The 14,885-nt window shown below is 48.5% G+C and overlaps 1 protein-coding gene across 4 annotated transcripts in view; it reads left to right on the top strand.

Moving 5' to 3' along the window:
* LOC102048277 (alpha-2-macroglobulin) overlaps positions 1–12,903 on the top strand; it is a 40,015-nt gene extending 27,112 nt beyond the window's left edge. For 3 of the 4 annotated variants that reach the window (XM_055710606.1, XM_055710605.1, XM_055710604.1), the window contains exons 22-36: positions 650–701; positions 1,242–1,325; positions 1,454–1,630; positions 2,502–2,586; positions 3,095–3,251; positions 3,540–3,614; positions 4,625–4,790; positions 5,763–5,986; positions 6,561–6,779; positions 7,079–7,206; positions 7,568–7,658; positions 8,523–8,597; positions 8,967–9,069; positions 9,826–9,867; positions 11,626–12,903. In XM_055710606.1, the coding sequence (XP_055566581.1) occupies positions 650–701; positions 1,242–1,325; positions 1,454–1,630; positions 2,502–2,586; positions 3,095–3,251; positions 3,540–3,614; positions 4,625–4,790; positions 5,763–5,986; positions 6,561–6,779; positions 7,079–7,206; positions 7,568–7,658; positions 8,523–8,597; positions 8,967–9,069; positions 9,826–9,867; positions 11,626–11,651 (1,704 nt within the window). In that variant the 3' untranslated portion in view covers positions 11,652–12,903. Of the gene's footprint in view, positions 1–649; positions 702–1,241; positions 1,326–1,453; positions 1,631–2,501; positions 2,587–3,094; positions 3,252–3,539; positions 3,615–4,624; positions 4,791–5,762; positions 5,987–6,560; positions 6,780–7,078; positions 7,207–7,567; positions 7,659–8,078; positions 8,127–8,522; positions 8,598–8,966; positions 9,070–9,825; positions 9,868–11,625 lie in introns of those variants that run through there. The other variant, XM_055710608.1, reaches the window with a different exon arrangement.
* Positions 12,904–14,885: the final 1,982 nt, after the last annotated feature.

Genomic DNA, 14,885 nt, shown 5'->3' with positions numbered 1-14,885 from the left:
TATTTATGCAGAATGTTTTCAACCAACTCAACAGAAAATAGGGCTTCTTTTCTGACTTCAAAAATTAGGCTTGAAGTTTTTGAAACAGAAGAATACAATCACCAGTCGACTGTGGCAGGTATTGAAATTTTGGGTGTTGTAACATGTCACTTGTTGGGTGCATTGGAGTTCTCTAGTTGCCACCTGTCAAAGCTCTTACATACATATCCTACTGGTGTCCCAGGCGCTCAGCTGTCATCACAGTTCAAATAATCCTGCTAGACTGGGCCAGGGTGGGCAGCATCTTGGAAGACAGAGCCCTGCGGCTCTATTAGCACTGTCGGTAACATCATCTTGTGTGTTATCTGCATCACAACCTGTAAAGCTGCAGAGCCTTTCTTGGTAGTAAGAAAGAAAATAACATGTATTACATTTCATACTTGTAATTAGCCAGAATGTTACAGTCCTCAATTACTCTCAGTTTAGCACATGGAAAAAAACTTTGTAAGCAATTTCTAAAGACTTTTCAGTATAATGAGGTTACTACCACAGGACAACTTATATGTATTCAATTTTCTTAGTCTCTTTTAGTTTCCCTCTTGACATTTCTTCCTTTTTTGTTGTTGTTGTGTCTCATTTTTTGCTTTTTTTCCTTGCCTTCTTCCCCAAGCCGGAAGGGATTGAGATGGAAACTACCTACAACTCTGTGCTCTGTGCACCTGGTAAGGGCCTTTTGCTTTCTAACACTTCCTTTGCTGAGGTAGAGACAAAAGGCCAAGGGAGAAGACAAGGTTTGTGAATGCTCCGCTCTGAAAAGAAACGTGTAGGGATCTGATAAAACTGGACAAACTAGATGTATGTCCAACTGATAGTTAAATCAATTCCTCCTAAAGGAGAAGAGCTGAGGCTGTAATACTTCTTGCAATTACAGGGGCAGAAGCATATCTCTTAGGAACTGAGGCTGATCAGGTCCCTGAGGGAAAGAATATCTGGGATTTAATGGAGTTGTCTCTAATATCTTTCGTTCAATGGGTGTAAAGTCATAAACTGGACTCTGCAGTAAGCCAGGTCCACCCACCAAAGCAGAGAAGCCCAGAAAAATAGGCTGGAAATCGTATTTGTCAGTCAAGGCCAGCTGATGAATGCATATGTTGAAGTCGGGAAACCCCTGTGTTAGGGATGGTGTCTCACCCTCCTAGCTGCTACCCATGCATGTAGATATATATGGAATTGTAACCAAAATGATCTGATTTTTATCCTAGAAAAGTCAGTATCAGAGCCAGTCTCCCTGGTTCTCCCAGAGACTGTGGTTGATGGCTCAGCCAGAGCATATTTCTCAGTACTAGGTAAGTGGAGCATTCTTAAAGTGTCACATGCTATTTTGAAACACTTCCGTGTTTCTTCAGGCTGTGCTCAGTCTGCTGGCAAGCCCTGAACTGTACTAATTCACACTGGAAATTTTCCCATTACCCAGGTGACATCATGGGCACTGCCATGCAGAACCTGCACCAGCTCCTGCAGATGCCGTTTGGCTGTGGGGAGCAGAACATGGTCCTGTTTGCACCCAACATCTACGTCCTGGACTACCTGAACAAGACAGGGCAGCTGAGTGAGGAGGTCAAATCCAAGGCCATCGGATACTTAGTGAGCGGTGAGCTGGGACATGGCTTTTGCTTCTCTGTTCATTCCTTCCCTTGGCAACTGGATAAGGATGCTACTGGCCACTGGCATGTATGATCTGGGAGAGGCTGTCCTAGTGCATTCTCTGGAAAGGAACATGATACTGTGGTAGGTCAGGTGTATATAATGCAGTATCTATATGCAGGGTGAAAGAGGACAGCATCCAAACAGGAACTTAGAAAAAGTCCAGGACTGGCAATAACTCAGGAGTTTTCCCTATAAGAAAAAGGGATATATGAAATCCATAAATCAGACTGTAACTATTAATCATGACAGCTGCTTATGTAGATCTGAGATCCTCCTTAGGATTAAGATTTAGAAAGTGTCACTTGCCTTTGTCTAGGCCAGAATTTTAACACACTAGTTAGGACATGTTGCAAACAGAACACTTGTACATATGGACACAGTGGGTATCTGCTGACTAACGGACTGGGTTTACTCTGTTATTTCACAGAAAAATTGCACTTCCCCCAGTGGAAGTTACCCTCTTTTCTAAATCCCTATCTACTGTGGGATCACTTTTGTAATTCAGCTCCCTGGGAACTGTTCTCCCATTTCTCTCAAGTCTGGGATACTTTTACCTCTCCTCATCAAGTCTAGGGCAGAGAGCAGCAATGACCACAGATAACCAGTTTCCAGGTGTTTTAGGAAAGAGGAAGAGCACAAGAATGGAGGTACTCAATGCTGTGAGTTTGCCTGAACTTCCACTGAAACACTGAGCAGTGTAGCTCCCACTTGTGCCATTGTAGGGGGGACCCTGCACCCCGTGTCTGCTACATTTCCTTTGCATGGCTCCTTGAAAAGTAGTGACAGCTAAAATATTCTTCCACTCTCCATTTCAGGGTATCAAAGGCAATTGAAGTACAAACACTGGGATGGTTCTTATAGCACCTTTGGGCCCCGTTATGGGCAAGTTGGAAATACCTGGTAAGATTTCAGTAACACTGGCTTCTCATTTCTGCTTGTCATGGTCTTCCTTTCCTCAGTGTTCTCTAGTTCTTGGTCATTGTGGAGGTTGAAATGGAGGTGAAGATGAAATTATAATCATGACATTATAGAATAATCATGTGGGATGATGGAGCAGGATGCTAAGGGAGATGCCATTTAGGTCCGCAACACTGCACTGATAGCTACTTACCTCCCCTGACACCCTTCTTCAGCAAAAGTGAGGGTGACTTGCACAGTGCTAGTTCTTGTTAGCAGAAGAAGCTGATGAATCCCGAGTGCCATTGCCCACCTCCTTGTAGCCCTCAGGGCTATGAATGGCAGGCTCCATTTAGCATTGTCCCTGTGTCACTGAGTCACTAAGCTAGATCACAGTTTCCAACCAGCCCACTGTGATCAAGTCCAGAACAGCGATGTCCGCATGAACCCAATGACCTCTCATGGATACAAGGCCTGCTCAGGATGTTTCAGTTCCCTCTGTCACTTTCAGGCTCACGGCCTTTGTCCTCAAGTCCTTTGCCCAGGCCCGGCCTCACATCTTCATAGATGAGAAGCACATCCAGGATGCTTTGGTCTGGCTCACCCAAAAGCAGAAAGAGAACGGCTGTTTCCGCAGTTCTGGGACACTCCTGAACAATGCCATGAAGGTAACATGTTTGCCTGGTTGGCTCCATTTGGGCTTTGTCGGGCTGGAACTCAACCATAAGTAACTCTGGAACCAGCACGGATATTTCAGACCTTGGGGTTGGGGAGGAAGGGGGAGTTATATATACGAACTATCACAGAAGCAGGGAGAAGCAAACAGCATCTTCTGAAGCACTTACCATGAGAAGGAAGCTAGAAAGAATTTGTCCCTGCAGGACATAGATATGTAGCACAGGGAGAATCCAGTAGTGCTGTGTGGGATCAATGTCTACTTTTGTGATTCCCTGCAGGGTGGAGTGAATGATGAAATCACGCTGACAGCCTACATCATTATTGCATTGCTGGAGATTCCTCTGCCTGTAACTGTATGTGTCTGCACCCCAACCCAAGCCATAGATGGTACTAACTTGACCTAATAGTGCCAGGTCCCTTTACATTTAGAAAGAACAAATCCTGTCTGAATATCCTATCCATTCAAACCTAGACTGGAATAACACTTTTCCTCCATTTTTCTCCCCTGTCCAATCCTGTCTCCCATATACACATTTCACTTAATATTTTTCTGAGTTCTTTCATGGAGAATCATGCCTTTGCTTCTACAAAAGAGTACATCTTGAATCAACAATGAGTTAAGTAATAGTTGAATCTCTGAAATGAGCCAGATAGGTTTTTCTACACCCACAAAAATCTCCTTTTGTTTGTTGGAATAGTACATTCCTATTGAACCACTTCTATGGTCTTATTGAGTTGGCACAAGAGCACGGGTCTCTGAAAAAAGGTGGCATACTCAGGGATTTGTTCTCATTTTCTCTGCCTCTTCTACATTGTTTTATGCAAAATCCCCATCCTTAATGCTTGGGGGATAAGGTATAGGTATAGGGAATATCATAAATGGTAGTCTGTGAAAAGCCTGAGGCCACTTTAAAGCAATGTAGGTTTGGTCATTCTGACCCCTAAGACTGTGATCCCCTCCCTGTGAGACAAGCTTGTGGCACAGGTAGAACTGGGGTGTGAATTGCAGCAGAAGGACTGCTGAGCCAGGATGGTTGCCAAACTGCTGTAAACCCTCTGCTCCAAATGTGGTAGGCACTATTTTCTGTTGGAAGTTTTTACCTGTACAGTAAGAACCAGCAAAAGGAATTATTTTTTCAGTAGTGTGACATGGATGACATTAACTCTACCGGGAGAGTATGGATGCCCATTCTTTCCATGAGGTATTGGACCTGAAGGGAAAGAGATACAAAATGGTACAATCTTTGCCAGACAGGGGAGTCGCAATGTCAAAGGTCCATAGCCACCATCCAATTCCTGTTCTTCTAAGATGAACCACAATATGCGCTCTGTCTCCTCCAGCTCAGTCTGTCTCTCCTTCCAGCACTCAGTGGTGCGTAATGCTCTCTTCTGCCTGGAAACAGCAGCAGATGAGAAAGAAAACCACGTGTACACCAAGGCTCTGATGGCATATGCCTTCTCCCTGGCAGGCAAGGAGGACAAGCGGAAGGCATTGCTTGGCTCACTTGAAAAGGAAGCTGTGAAAAAGGGTGAGTGCTCCAGGCGGGACATCTCTTTCACTGGCATAAGATCTTCCCTTGAGAAAAAAATGCCTTTGGCTGGTGGGGCAATGGCTGTAGGAACTGGCTTGTGTGGGTAGGGAAAGGTGGAGGGAGAGGAAAGACTTGTGCAAAGGGGTTGCATTTTTGAGAGCTCCCTCTCAGTGCCCAGTCCTACTTCTGTGCTCCAAGGGAGTTCATCAGGAAGCACCAGGCACCATCCCCACCAGTGCTGCACTAAAGGATAGCTCTGCTAGCATCTCTCCTCAGTCAGCTCCTCTTGCCGCACCACGCACTGCTTAGCAAAGGCTTAGCCATGTTTATGGCCACTCCTTCCTCCAGTGCATGTGCTCAACAGAGAACAAAGCTGACCGTGCACGGCACAAGACATGATAGATCAGAGATGAGCTGGTTGTGTTGAGAGAGAAAACAAACATGCACCTCATTTTGGAGGCCTTAGCATAAGTTCTAAGTCTTGCAGGAAATCACGTAATGACTCGGAAGCGCCCTGCCAGAGTCAGGCCGGACAGTGGGTTTGCCCGAGCATTGGGTAGCAGGGTTGTGAAGGAAGAATGGCCAGCACCTTTTGCCTTCTCTGCCTGCAGGTTGACTGTCAAGCCCTGGTCACATTCTTTGGGTCATTTTGCCTCACAGAGCTTGTCACTGCCCAATGCCGGCAGCTTGACTCAACAAGGGAAGCAGTGCCAGCCTGGTGCTCTGCTGGTGCTCAAGCCCATGAATGTCTGTGTGAATCTGGAGTCTAGGACAAAGCGGTCTCAGCGGTCTCAGACTAGTCGCAGCAAGCAGAGAGCTGTCTAACACTTCCCATTTCATCCCACATGACAGATGCGTCCTGGAGGCTCCGTCCTCCCAGCTGGCCTGGCAGCAGACTAAGGACTCCCTTGCAATAATTAGTACTAACTGCTTGTTGTCTTGTCTCCACGCTCCCTGCCTCCTGGAAAGATGGGTCTGTTCATTGGCAGCGGCCTGGGAAAGAGCCAGAGGTTGATCTCCCGTACTATCGCCACCGAGCTCCCTCTGCCGAAGTGGAGATGACAGCCTACGTGCTGCTTGCTCACCTCACCACGCAGCCAGCACCTTCCCAGGAGGAGCTGTCATTCGCATCTCTCATTGCAAAGTGGATCAGCGGTCAACAGAACCCCAACGGAGGCTTCTCCTCCACCCAGGTGAGCTGCTTCCCTCCTGCGACCTCACACATCAACGTCAGAAGACGAGAAGTGCCGGAGACCCAGGTGGGAGCACAGTAAGGTTTGCCAGGGCAGGGGCTGTTGCCCTGCGGTATTTACCATGGTTGCCACGTCCCCAAGAGGCTAGAGGCCAGTATCTCAGGTAACGCTTCTGGAAATGACGGATGCTTTGATTAATGACCTGGTTTTCCTGACACAGTGGGGCAGGACAGTAGGGACACAAGGGACGTGTGTCTGTGCCACTGGAGAGGGCTCCCACTGCAGTGCGTCGGTGCCCGTGAAGTTGCTGCTTCACCCTGTGGCAAGGGAGTGAAGGCTCCGCAGTGCTCCGTGCCAGGGAGCTGGGGGAACATGCAGCTGCTGTGCAGAGGACACAGGAAGGGAACGGGAATGCCCCAAAGCTGCTCTTCTCCTCTGTCCTTTCTACTTAAAACTGGAGAAAGTGAAGAATGGAGGGGAGGGTGCCTGATGACAGCAAAGGGCAGGCTGTGGGAGGACAGGCTGTGGAAAGGCTGACTGCATCCCCCTGGGAGCTGGGACCCATCTTTTTCAGGACACAGTGGTGGCTCTCCAAGCCTTGTCCCTGTACGGAGCCGTCACCTATGCCAAGAGCGGAGCGGCCTCCAAAGTGACCCTGCGATCTGGAGGGGACTTTCAACAGGACTTCCAAGTGGATCCCACAAACCGGCTGCTGCTCCAGCGTGTGCCCCTGCCCCAGGTGCCAGGGGAGTACAGCACCGAGGTGTCTGGCGAAGGATGCGTCTACCTGCAGGTGAGGGGGATGGGGGCAGGTGCCATCCTAGGAGGGGAGCGCCTCACCAGGCAGCAGCCAGGGAGAGGGCAGAGGGGCAAGAGAGAGGGGAGAAGTGGGAGGGAATGCTCTGGGAGAGGGAAGAGGGCAAGGAGAGTAGAGATGGAGAAATCGTGGGAGGGAAAGAGGGAAGGATCTGCACCGTGGAGGTGTTGTGAGAAAGGGTGAAGTGGGGAGCCTGGATGGGGAGAGGACGGTCTCTCTCACACGGTGAGCATGCAGGCACACACGCTCACACAGAGCCGCTGGCTTTCCTCTAGACAAGCCTGAGGTACAATGTGCAGCCCGCGCAGGAGGATGCACCCTTCACGCTTCATGTGTACACAACCCCAGAGACATGTGCGGACTCCAAAGCTCACAAGGTCTTTGACATAGGCATAAATGTCAGGTGAGTCTGTGGGTCTGAGCCTTCCTGAGACGCCATGGCAGCTGAGTTCTGGTGAGCTGGTTTGGAAGGCCTGGAGAAGCAGTGCAACCCTTTGAAAAGTGGGCAGGGAGCAGCTGGGCTGGGAGGAGAGACTGTGGAGGAAGGACATGTCCTGCAGTGGTGGAGCTGTGTGGGCAGCCAGGGGCTGGGCAAGGGAGAGGCTGCGTAGGTGACTAGGAGACCCCGGCATAGCTGGAGAAGAAGGTGCTGGACCGCTAGGACGTGGTGGGTGCCGAGTGTTACAGAAAAGTTGGAAATGCCCCCAGCAGTGCCCCCCACTTTGGCTTGAGGTGCACTGAATCTTTGTTGCTTGGTTCCTCAGTTACACCGGGGAGCGCAATGGCTCCAACATGGTGATTGTTGATGTGAAGATGCTGTCAGGATTCATCCCTGTGAAGTCTTCCGTGAGGAAGGTAGGATGCTGTTTGTCAAACAAGCTACATCCAGCTGCTTATATTCAAGACACCTTCCAAGTGTCTATAGCAAACCAGAGGGCTTCAGGGTTGGAATGAGCTTGATCTCACCACTGTCATCTGCCTATTTGCCTTGTACAGTGTTCTCTTTTCAGACCTGCCTTAAGGCCAGCACAAGGGGAGACAATATGATGAATCTAGGAAAAATAGATTAAGTAACTTTTTCTTTGGACTGGTGATGGGCCCCTTTATTATCACTGAGTTCCAGTAGCTACCTCCAGGAAGGTAGGATGCTGTGTCAAGCATTCCATTGAGTTTATAAGTCTTTAATCAGGGGCATCAATTTTCTTACTTAAAGGAGCATCAAATTCTTTTCCAGGTATTTTCTTTACTGCTAGACCTGTTCCTCTTTTCCTCCAGGTCTTTCACCCCTCTGCTGTGGAGGGGGCATGAATGAGGGATGCCAGTAGCATCACTCTATTTCCACTCATCAAGCGCTCTTGGTAGCTTGCAATAGCTGAAATATATGTGCAGCTGGGACCTGAGAGCAAGAGCTGGAAGGAGATCATCATGTCTAATTTCAGGGACTCAGGATATATGACAGCTATTACACTGCCATTCCCTCCCTCCATTTTTATGTCAAGGAGATGCAAGAGCATGTGATGATGGGAACTAGGGGGAGACTTACTGTGCAGGCTTCACACAAAAGTGTTTGCCATGTCCCCTGGGAAGTATTCCCTGTGCTTTACTTCTCAGCATCCACCTGCTGAGATTCTAGGGGTGGGAAGAAGCTTAGATGAGTTGAAGGAGGATTGACTAACTTCCTTTCAGATCAGCAACCTCCTCTCTGTCTCCTGTTTACAGCTCTCAAACAGCTGGTTTCACCAGGTCCAACGGACAGAAGTGAGCACAAATCACGTTCTCGTGTACATAGAGCAGGTGAGGACTGACACAGGGCTGCCGTGGGGCACACAGTGAACTCTGCAGCACACTGGCAATAGCGTGCACAGAGATGGGGAGCAATGCTAAGCATCTGTGGGCCTGTAAACACAAAACATAAACCTGTCTGCCACTGTGCTGTTTTCTGTCACATAGCAGACACCTCTGTCCCTCCACACCACAGACAGATCATGCCCCGACCCCCCCACCAGCCAGAGCCTCCCCCAGCGTGGGGAAAGGCCCCAGGGTTCCCCCTTGCCCCTCAGCCAGGCCTGCAGCCCCCCAGGCCCAGCACGGGGGCAGGGGAGAGCGAGGGAGCCCGGGGCAGTGCGGGGCTGCCCCTCAGCCTCCACCGCTTCCCTTCCCCAGCTGGGCAGCGAGACCCTCAGCTTCTCCTTCGCGGTGGAGCGGGACATCCCCGTGCAGGGCCTGAAGCCAGCTCAGGTGAAGGTCTATGACTACTATGAGACAGGTGAGTGTGGGGCTGGGGGTGCCTGTGGGACCGAGGGTGGGCAGTGGGCTGCGTGAAGGGGCACGGGAGCTGTGGGGACCCGCAGCTGTCCCTGGCCCGGGCCATCTCCCGTCCCCCCCATGCGAACATGGAGATGGTGAGCAGGTCTGGGTGGTGGTGACTCTGCGGGGATCCCTGCGTGGCTGCTCCTCACAGCAGAGCTGCTGTGCAGCCGTCCATCCTCCCCGGGGAGAGGGTGGAGGAAGCCAAACCCCCAGCCCTCCCACCGTGGTGCCTCCGAGGCCGGCCCTGCCTCGCCACAGAGAGGAGCCATCCCATGGGGCAGAGCTGCAGGTGCCGGGGGTCCCGTGTTCAGGTCTGGCCCCAGAGCACAGCCGTGCCCTTGCTCCCAGCCAGTCCTGCTGCTCCTTGTGCCTCTGCTGTCCTGGATGCTGCTCCAGGGTGGCGGTGACCCAGTTGTCCCCACCCCACCCCAGGGTGTGCTGGGAGAAGGTGCCTGAGCAGCCCTTGGGCACGCTGGAGTGGAGACCTGATGGGGCTGCCAGCGCCGGGTGGCTCTGCCTTGCTGGGTGGCCTCTGGCCGTGGCAGTGGCTGGGGCTCCCTCCCACCCAGCTGGGATCTCTGGGGGCAAAGCTGGGGGTGGTGGCGGCAGCCTGCCGTGTGGCCTGGGAGGAGCATCTCTCTGGCACCCATCCCTCTACCAGGGCATCAAGGGGCTCTGACAGCCTGTCTCTCCCTTCCATTCTGTTTTCCAGACGAATTTGCCACACAGGAGTACAGCGCTCCCTGCGCCACAGGTAGGGTGCTGAAAGTGCTTCCCTTTGCAGTTCTCTACACCTTTTTCATTGTATTTCTGTTCTTCCAGCCAGTGCTTCTGTCTTTCTGCTCAAGTTTGCATGAGTTTGGCACAACTCACAAGCACAGATTTTGTATACAAAACTGAGAGCACAAAAGGCACAATGTTGTTGTACCATTCAAAATCTACCATCCCTGAATTCTCACAGTGGTTTCCATAGTCCAGTTCTCCTGACCTGAATGAAATTTGTGTCCCGATTGTTCTGTTGCTGCCCCCTGGACTTTTTCTTTGATTTCAAGTTTCTTATATAATGCTTATTGTCTCAGATTTCAGGTAAACTCTGGTCCTTCCTGAGAGCTCCAGATAGTGTAGCTGTGGGATCATGCTGAGGGGACTTGGTTCTTTCAAAGCACCCAGGACATTCCTCCCCCAAAACACTCCATCTGAAGCAACAGAGCAAATTAAGACCATGAAAAGATAACCCATAAAGAAGCATGTCATGGTCTGACCTACCATGAGGCAGGTATTCCTCATGACACTAGGCAGCCAGCCCTCAGTCTTGGTTTGGAGTCTGAGCTGGAAGGACAGAGAGGTTATGATCTTTGGGGGATTCTCTGCAGTACAAGACCACATGTGCTTGGCTTTGTGTTTGGAGCACAGGTAATGTAGGAGCTTCTGTGGAAGGCCCTGACCAAGGATACTTCTTTTGTCCTGTGTGGAGTCTTCCAATATGAAGATTAGCATATGTGACTTCCCATCAGCTGCCCTGTTTCAGGTGTTTGGAATATGGAGGCTTCTGGGAAGCACTGAGACCCTAGGAACTGTTTTTTCACAAGGCATGACTGTGGCATCTGAGAGCAGAGAAAAAGTGATTTGGACTTGGGAAAAGCAAAAGCTTTATCTCTTCCTGGTATTAAACAGTGAGATTTATGTCCTTTTGTTTTCTTATCTGATGTCTTGGAAAAGAGCCTGAACTCCCACACTTTCACTCCATACTCTTTGCTAACCTGGACTGTGTCCGTAGGTACAGGCTGTGTTCTGCTGATTCTGGGCCTACAGCCTTCCTTTCCTGGAAAAACATGAGTTGTAAGACAGACACTGAGTGGATGGTAAAGCATTTCCAAAGTGTATATTGGTGTGGTCTGGTTATCCAGTCTGAGGCTAGTGGGGAGACTTTAGATTTTAGGCTATTCTTCCCCATGTCTGTTAAAAGGCAGAGTTTTTCTCTTCCTTGGAAAGGATGGTGGGAAGTTGCTAGTTAAGAGGTCCATCCGCTGGTCTAGGTGTCCAAAAGTGGTCTGCACTGACTTAAAAGGATGATAGCAGTTGCAAAGCAGAAAGCTTCCATCCTTGCCCTGAATAGTACTGGTGCAGCAGATCCCTTCTACTCTCTGCAGAGAAATAAATACACTTTAAGAGCATCTCATTGCTGCAGTAAACATTCTTGTTGCCTGTTTGCACTGTGCTCCTGTGTCCATCCCAGCTGTGACAAATCCCACTCTGCTTATCTCTTCCAGTGGGTCAGAAAGAGTCTCAGCCCTCTCTCAATCTCACATAGCTTTGAAGGTGACATGAGTGTTGAGTGCTATGGATGACCCTCAGCTCTGGTCAAACAGCAGCTCACTCTCCTGTACTCTGCTTCACACACAACTTGGCTTCCCAAACTCACATTTTGCTCACTCTGTCTCTCAGCCTGAAAGAGGGAACTGGCATATCTCTCTTAACTCCTCTACCTTCTCATCTTCTTCCATTCTTGCAGAGGAAGTAGACCAGGACAATGCATGAAGAACACTCCCAGTTGCTGGAACTTCCCTGCCTAGCTACCATCACCACCATCTATGGACTGACAGATAAATAGTGCCTGCAAGGAATAGGAAATGAACTTTACAAATAAATTAACTGTACTCACGAATGGGTTTTGAACAGTTTATTCCCAATTCTGTTTTTTCCTGCTCAGCCTCCAGTCACAGCTTTAATCTCCCTGGATTCTTATGTCGAAGAACATCTCATCCAGACATGCCTTTGTGCAGGAATAAGGACGAAAAGTGAGGAATATTTTTTTAAAAAAGAAGACAGAATGATTTAAGTTGGGGTCAGCCTTTCTAATGTAGCCCTCTCAGTGTTATGTACTCTGGACTTGTGATCTGAGACCCTATCTAATCAACAAAGGACAGGTACTTCTTGAGAACAATTTCTCTCCCCTGGCTTAGAAACCATAACCTTGATTGAACTGGTCCCTGCAGGTGCCTGTCCATGTCTCCCACTGGTAAGCAGCCTAGATTGTTAGCTAATGTTACATGAAATTCAGCCTCTGTGATGTGCCCCTTAGACTTCCCTTCCAGGACTGTTTCTTGTTTGTAGAAGAGTGGAAGGAGATAGACGGTATGTCCTCTTCTAAGATTAGAGTGTGCATGGAGGGGTAGGAGGGATGTGTGCATGCATTATGCCTTCAGCTGCTAATTTATAATGGCCGGTTCTCCAGCTGAAGCTTGAGCCTTCTTATGGAAACTTCCATATCTTGTGCCTGCTGCTTCTGGGACATTCCCAAGGAGAAGCTCATGACATTTGCCAGTAACTTAACTACCTAAGTCTAGTTTAAATGGCAAATGTATTTAAATCATAGACTTGCTTTGATCAAACTCTCTATAATCCTCTTACATATCTCTAGGAATGTTCTTTTCTTGGTTTTGTCCCATTAATTTCTGGTTTAAACTTTTGAATGACAGAAAGATCTCATGTGACTTTATTCTCATGAAATGCTTATTGTTAGGCATCATGGCTTATTGTTTATCCAAAGTATGCACAGCTATTTGTTCCATCCAGTTTTTTTAGTGTGCCTATCCCAACAGCATTACTGAGAACAAATAAAGTTCATCATCTTTTTTGCTAGATATTAATATTGTGACACCTTGTCTCCTGTGGTGTTTGGCATTTACTCACTCAAGACCTTCTTGACACTTCATATTCAGAGAAGTCTATGGAATGAACTGTCTTCAGTGAAAGCTGAGCGAAATTTCTAATAAACCATGAATACTAATTGCATTTTGTCTTGATTTAGAAATAGTAAAACCGCCTAATTTCCTGCTATAAGGGAATTACTTTTCCAAGGTCTCAAAGCAACATAGTTTTTAGTTGCTGAATTAAACTGTTTTGACTTTAGACCATTGTGATTTGCCTTTGAAGCATAACATGCATGCTCCTTGGGGATGGAAATTCAATATTCAGACATTCCTGTACTTCTTTAAGGTAGCCTTGTTGAAGTTTCTTATGTGGTATGCCCTGGAGGACCTGCAAGTACGTGATTGACGATTCACAGCCTAGTCAAGTAGAGAGATGTAGAAGCCAGCCAGGGAGCCCCAAAAGACAAGTGTTATGGCTGCCCATGGGCAACAGTTAGATGATGTCTAATTTATAAGGCAGCAGCAAAACATTAACTGTTTCCATGGTCGAAAGCCATTATCGAAATTTTGTGAATTGAACATACTCCAGTGATTTTACAGACTTCTGAATTATCATGATGATCACTTTGTTGCATTTGAGGCAGAAGAGATCCAACACCATAACCATGTACATAACATGTAGAGTACTCACCAGAAAGTAAATTAAAATGAAGGAGCTGTTAGCACCCACCTACAGCCCACTGTAAAGGAGGGTCTGTATTTGCAGACCTGGGTCTGTATGTACAAGTTTGCAGACCTGGCACTTTTGAACTGGTTGCCCCTAACTAACAGTGGGACCGTGTCTCTCTGGCACAGTCAGTCTCTCATGACCCCATAGCAGGGGAACAGCTATGAAAGGGGCCAGAGTAAACTGCTTTCCTCACACAGTGAGGAATTGTAGCTCATGAAGGGGAAAGAGGGTCTTGAGACACCTACATGGACAACGATGATGCAAAGAGCTTCAGTGTCACTGAAACAAATAAAAGTTCTTTGCTGCAGCAGTGAATTATTCTTTTGACAACCTGGGTCTGTGTACATGAAAGGAGCTGTGTGAGGGACTCCTATAGGTGTGTTTGCTTATGCTTACATTGGCAGGATCAAAGGCACCTCTGCACACAGAACCATGTAAATAAAATACGCAGGGTGCCATATGACCTACTGAGCTAAGGCTGATTGCCTCTCCATCCCTGGGAGAGATCTAGACTAGAGACAATATGATCATTTGGAAAACTGACATGTGAAAAGTTTAACCCAAACTACCCGATGGGAATCCAGGGCATCCCCTCTGAATTCTGCTGAAACACTGTAAGCCTAGTTGTGAAGGAGAAAAAAATCCAAACCACTTTAAAACATTACTAATAGAAAAACCCAAAAGAGACCTACAGGCCTCCACTGAGAGGGAGAGGATAAAGTTCTCATGAAAAACGCGAGTGGTTTGGCTCATAAGGTGGTTCTTGGTTGAAATTCTATGATTGTCCTGAGTGCCATCACATGGCACATACAGGACAACCCAGTAGTGTTCAGGGTCAGTCAGCATGGGTTTATGAAAGGCAGGTCCTGCTTCGTTAACCTGATCTCCTTCTATGACAAGGTGACCTGCTTAGTGGACAAGGGAAAGGCTGTGAGTGTTGTTTACCTAGACTTTAGAAAGGCCTTTGACACCATCTCCCACAGCATTCTCCTGGAGAAACTGGCTGCTCATGGCTCAGATGGATGTACTGTTCGCTGGTTAAAAAACTGGCCGATGGCCAGGCCCAAAGAGTTGGGGTGGATGGAGTTACATCCAGTTGGTGACCGGTCACCAGTGGTGTTCCCCAGGGCTCAGTACTGGGGCCAGTTCTGTCTAACATCTTTATTAATGATCTGGACAAGGGGATCGAGTGCACCCGCAGGAAATTTCCAGACAATGCCAAGTTGGAGGGGGGAGTTCTGATCTGCTTGAGGGTAGGAAGGCTCTGCAGAGAGATCTGGACAGACTGGATCAATGGGCCAAGGCCAATTGTATGAGGTTCAACAAGGAGAAATGCCAGGTCCTGCACTTGGGTCACAACAACCCCATGAAACACTACAGGCTTGGGGA

Source organism: Falco cherrug, chromosome 5 (assembly GCF_023634085.1).
Source record: "Falco cherrug isolate bFalChe1 chromosome 5, bFalChe1.pri, whole genome shotgun sequence".
NCBI lineage: Eukaryota > Metazoa > Chordata > Aves > Falconiformes > Falconidae > Falco > Falco cherrug.
The sequence above is the reverse complement of the archived record's forward strand: the minus strand, read 5'-3'. Positions and strand labels throughout refer to the sequence as shown.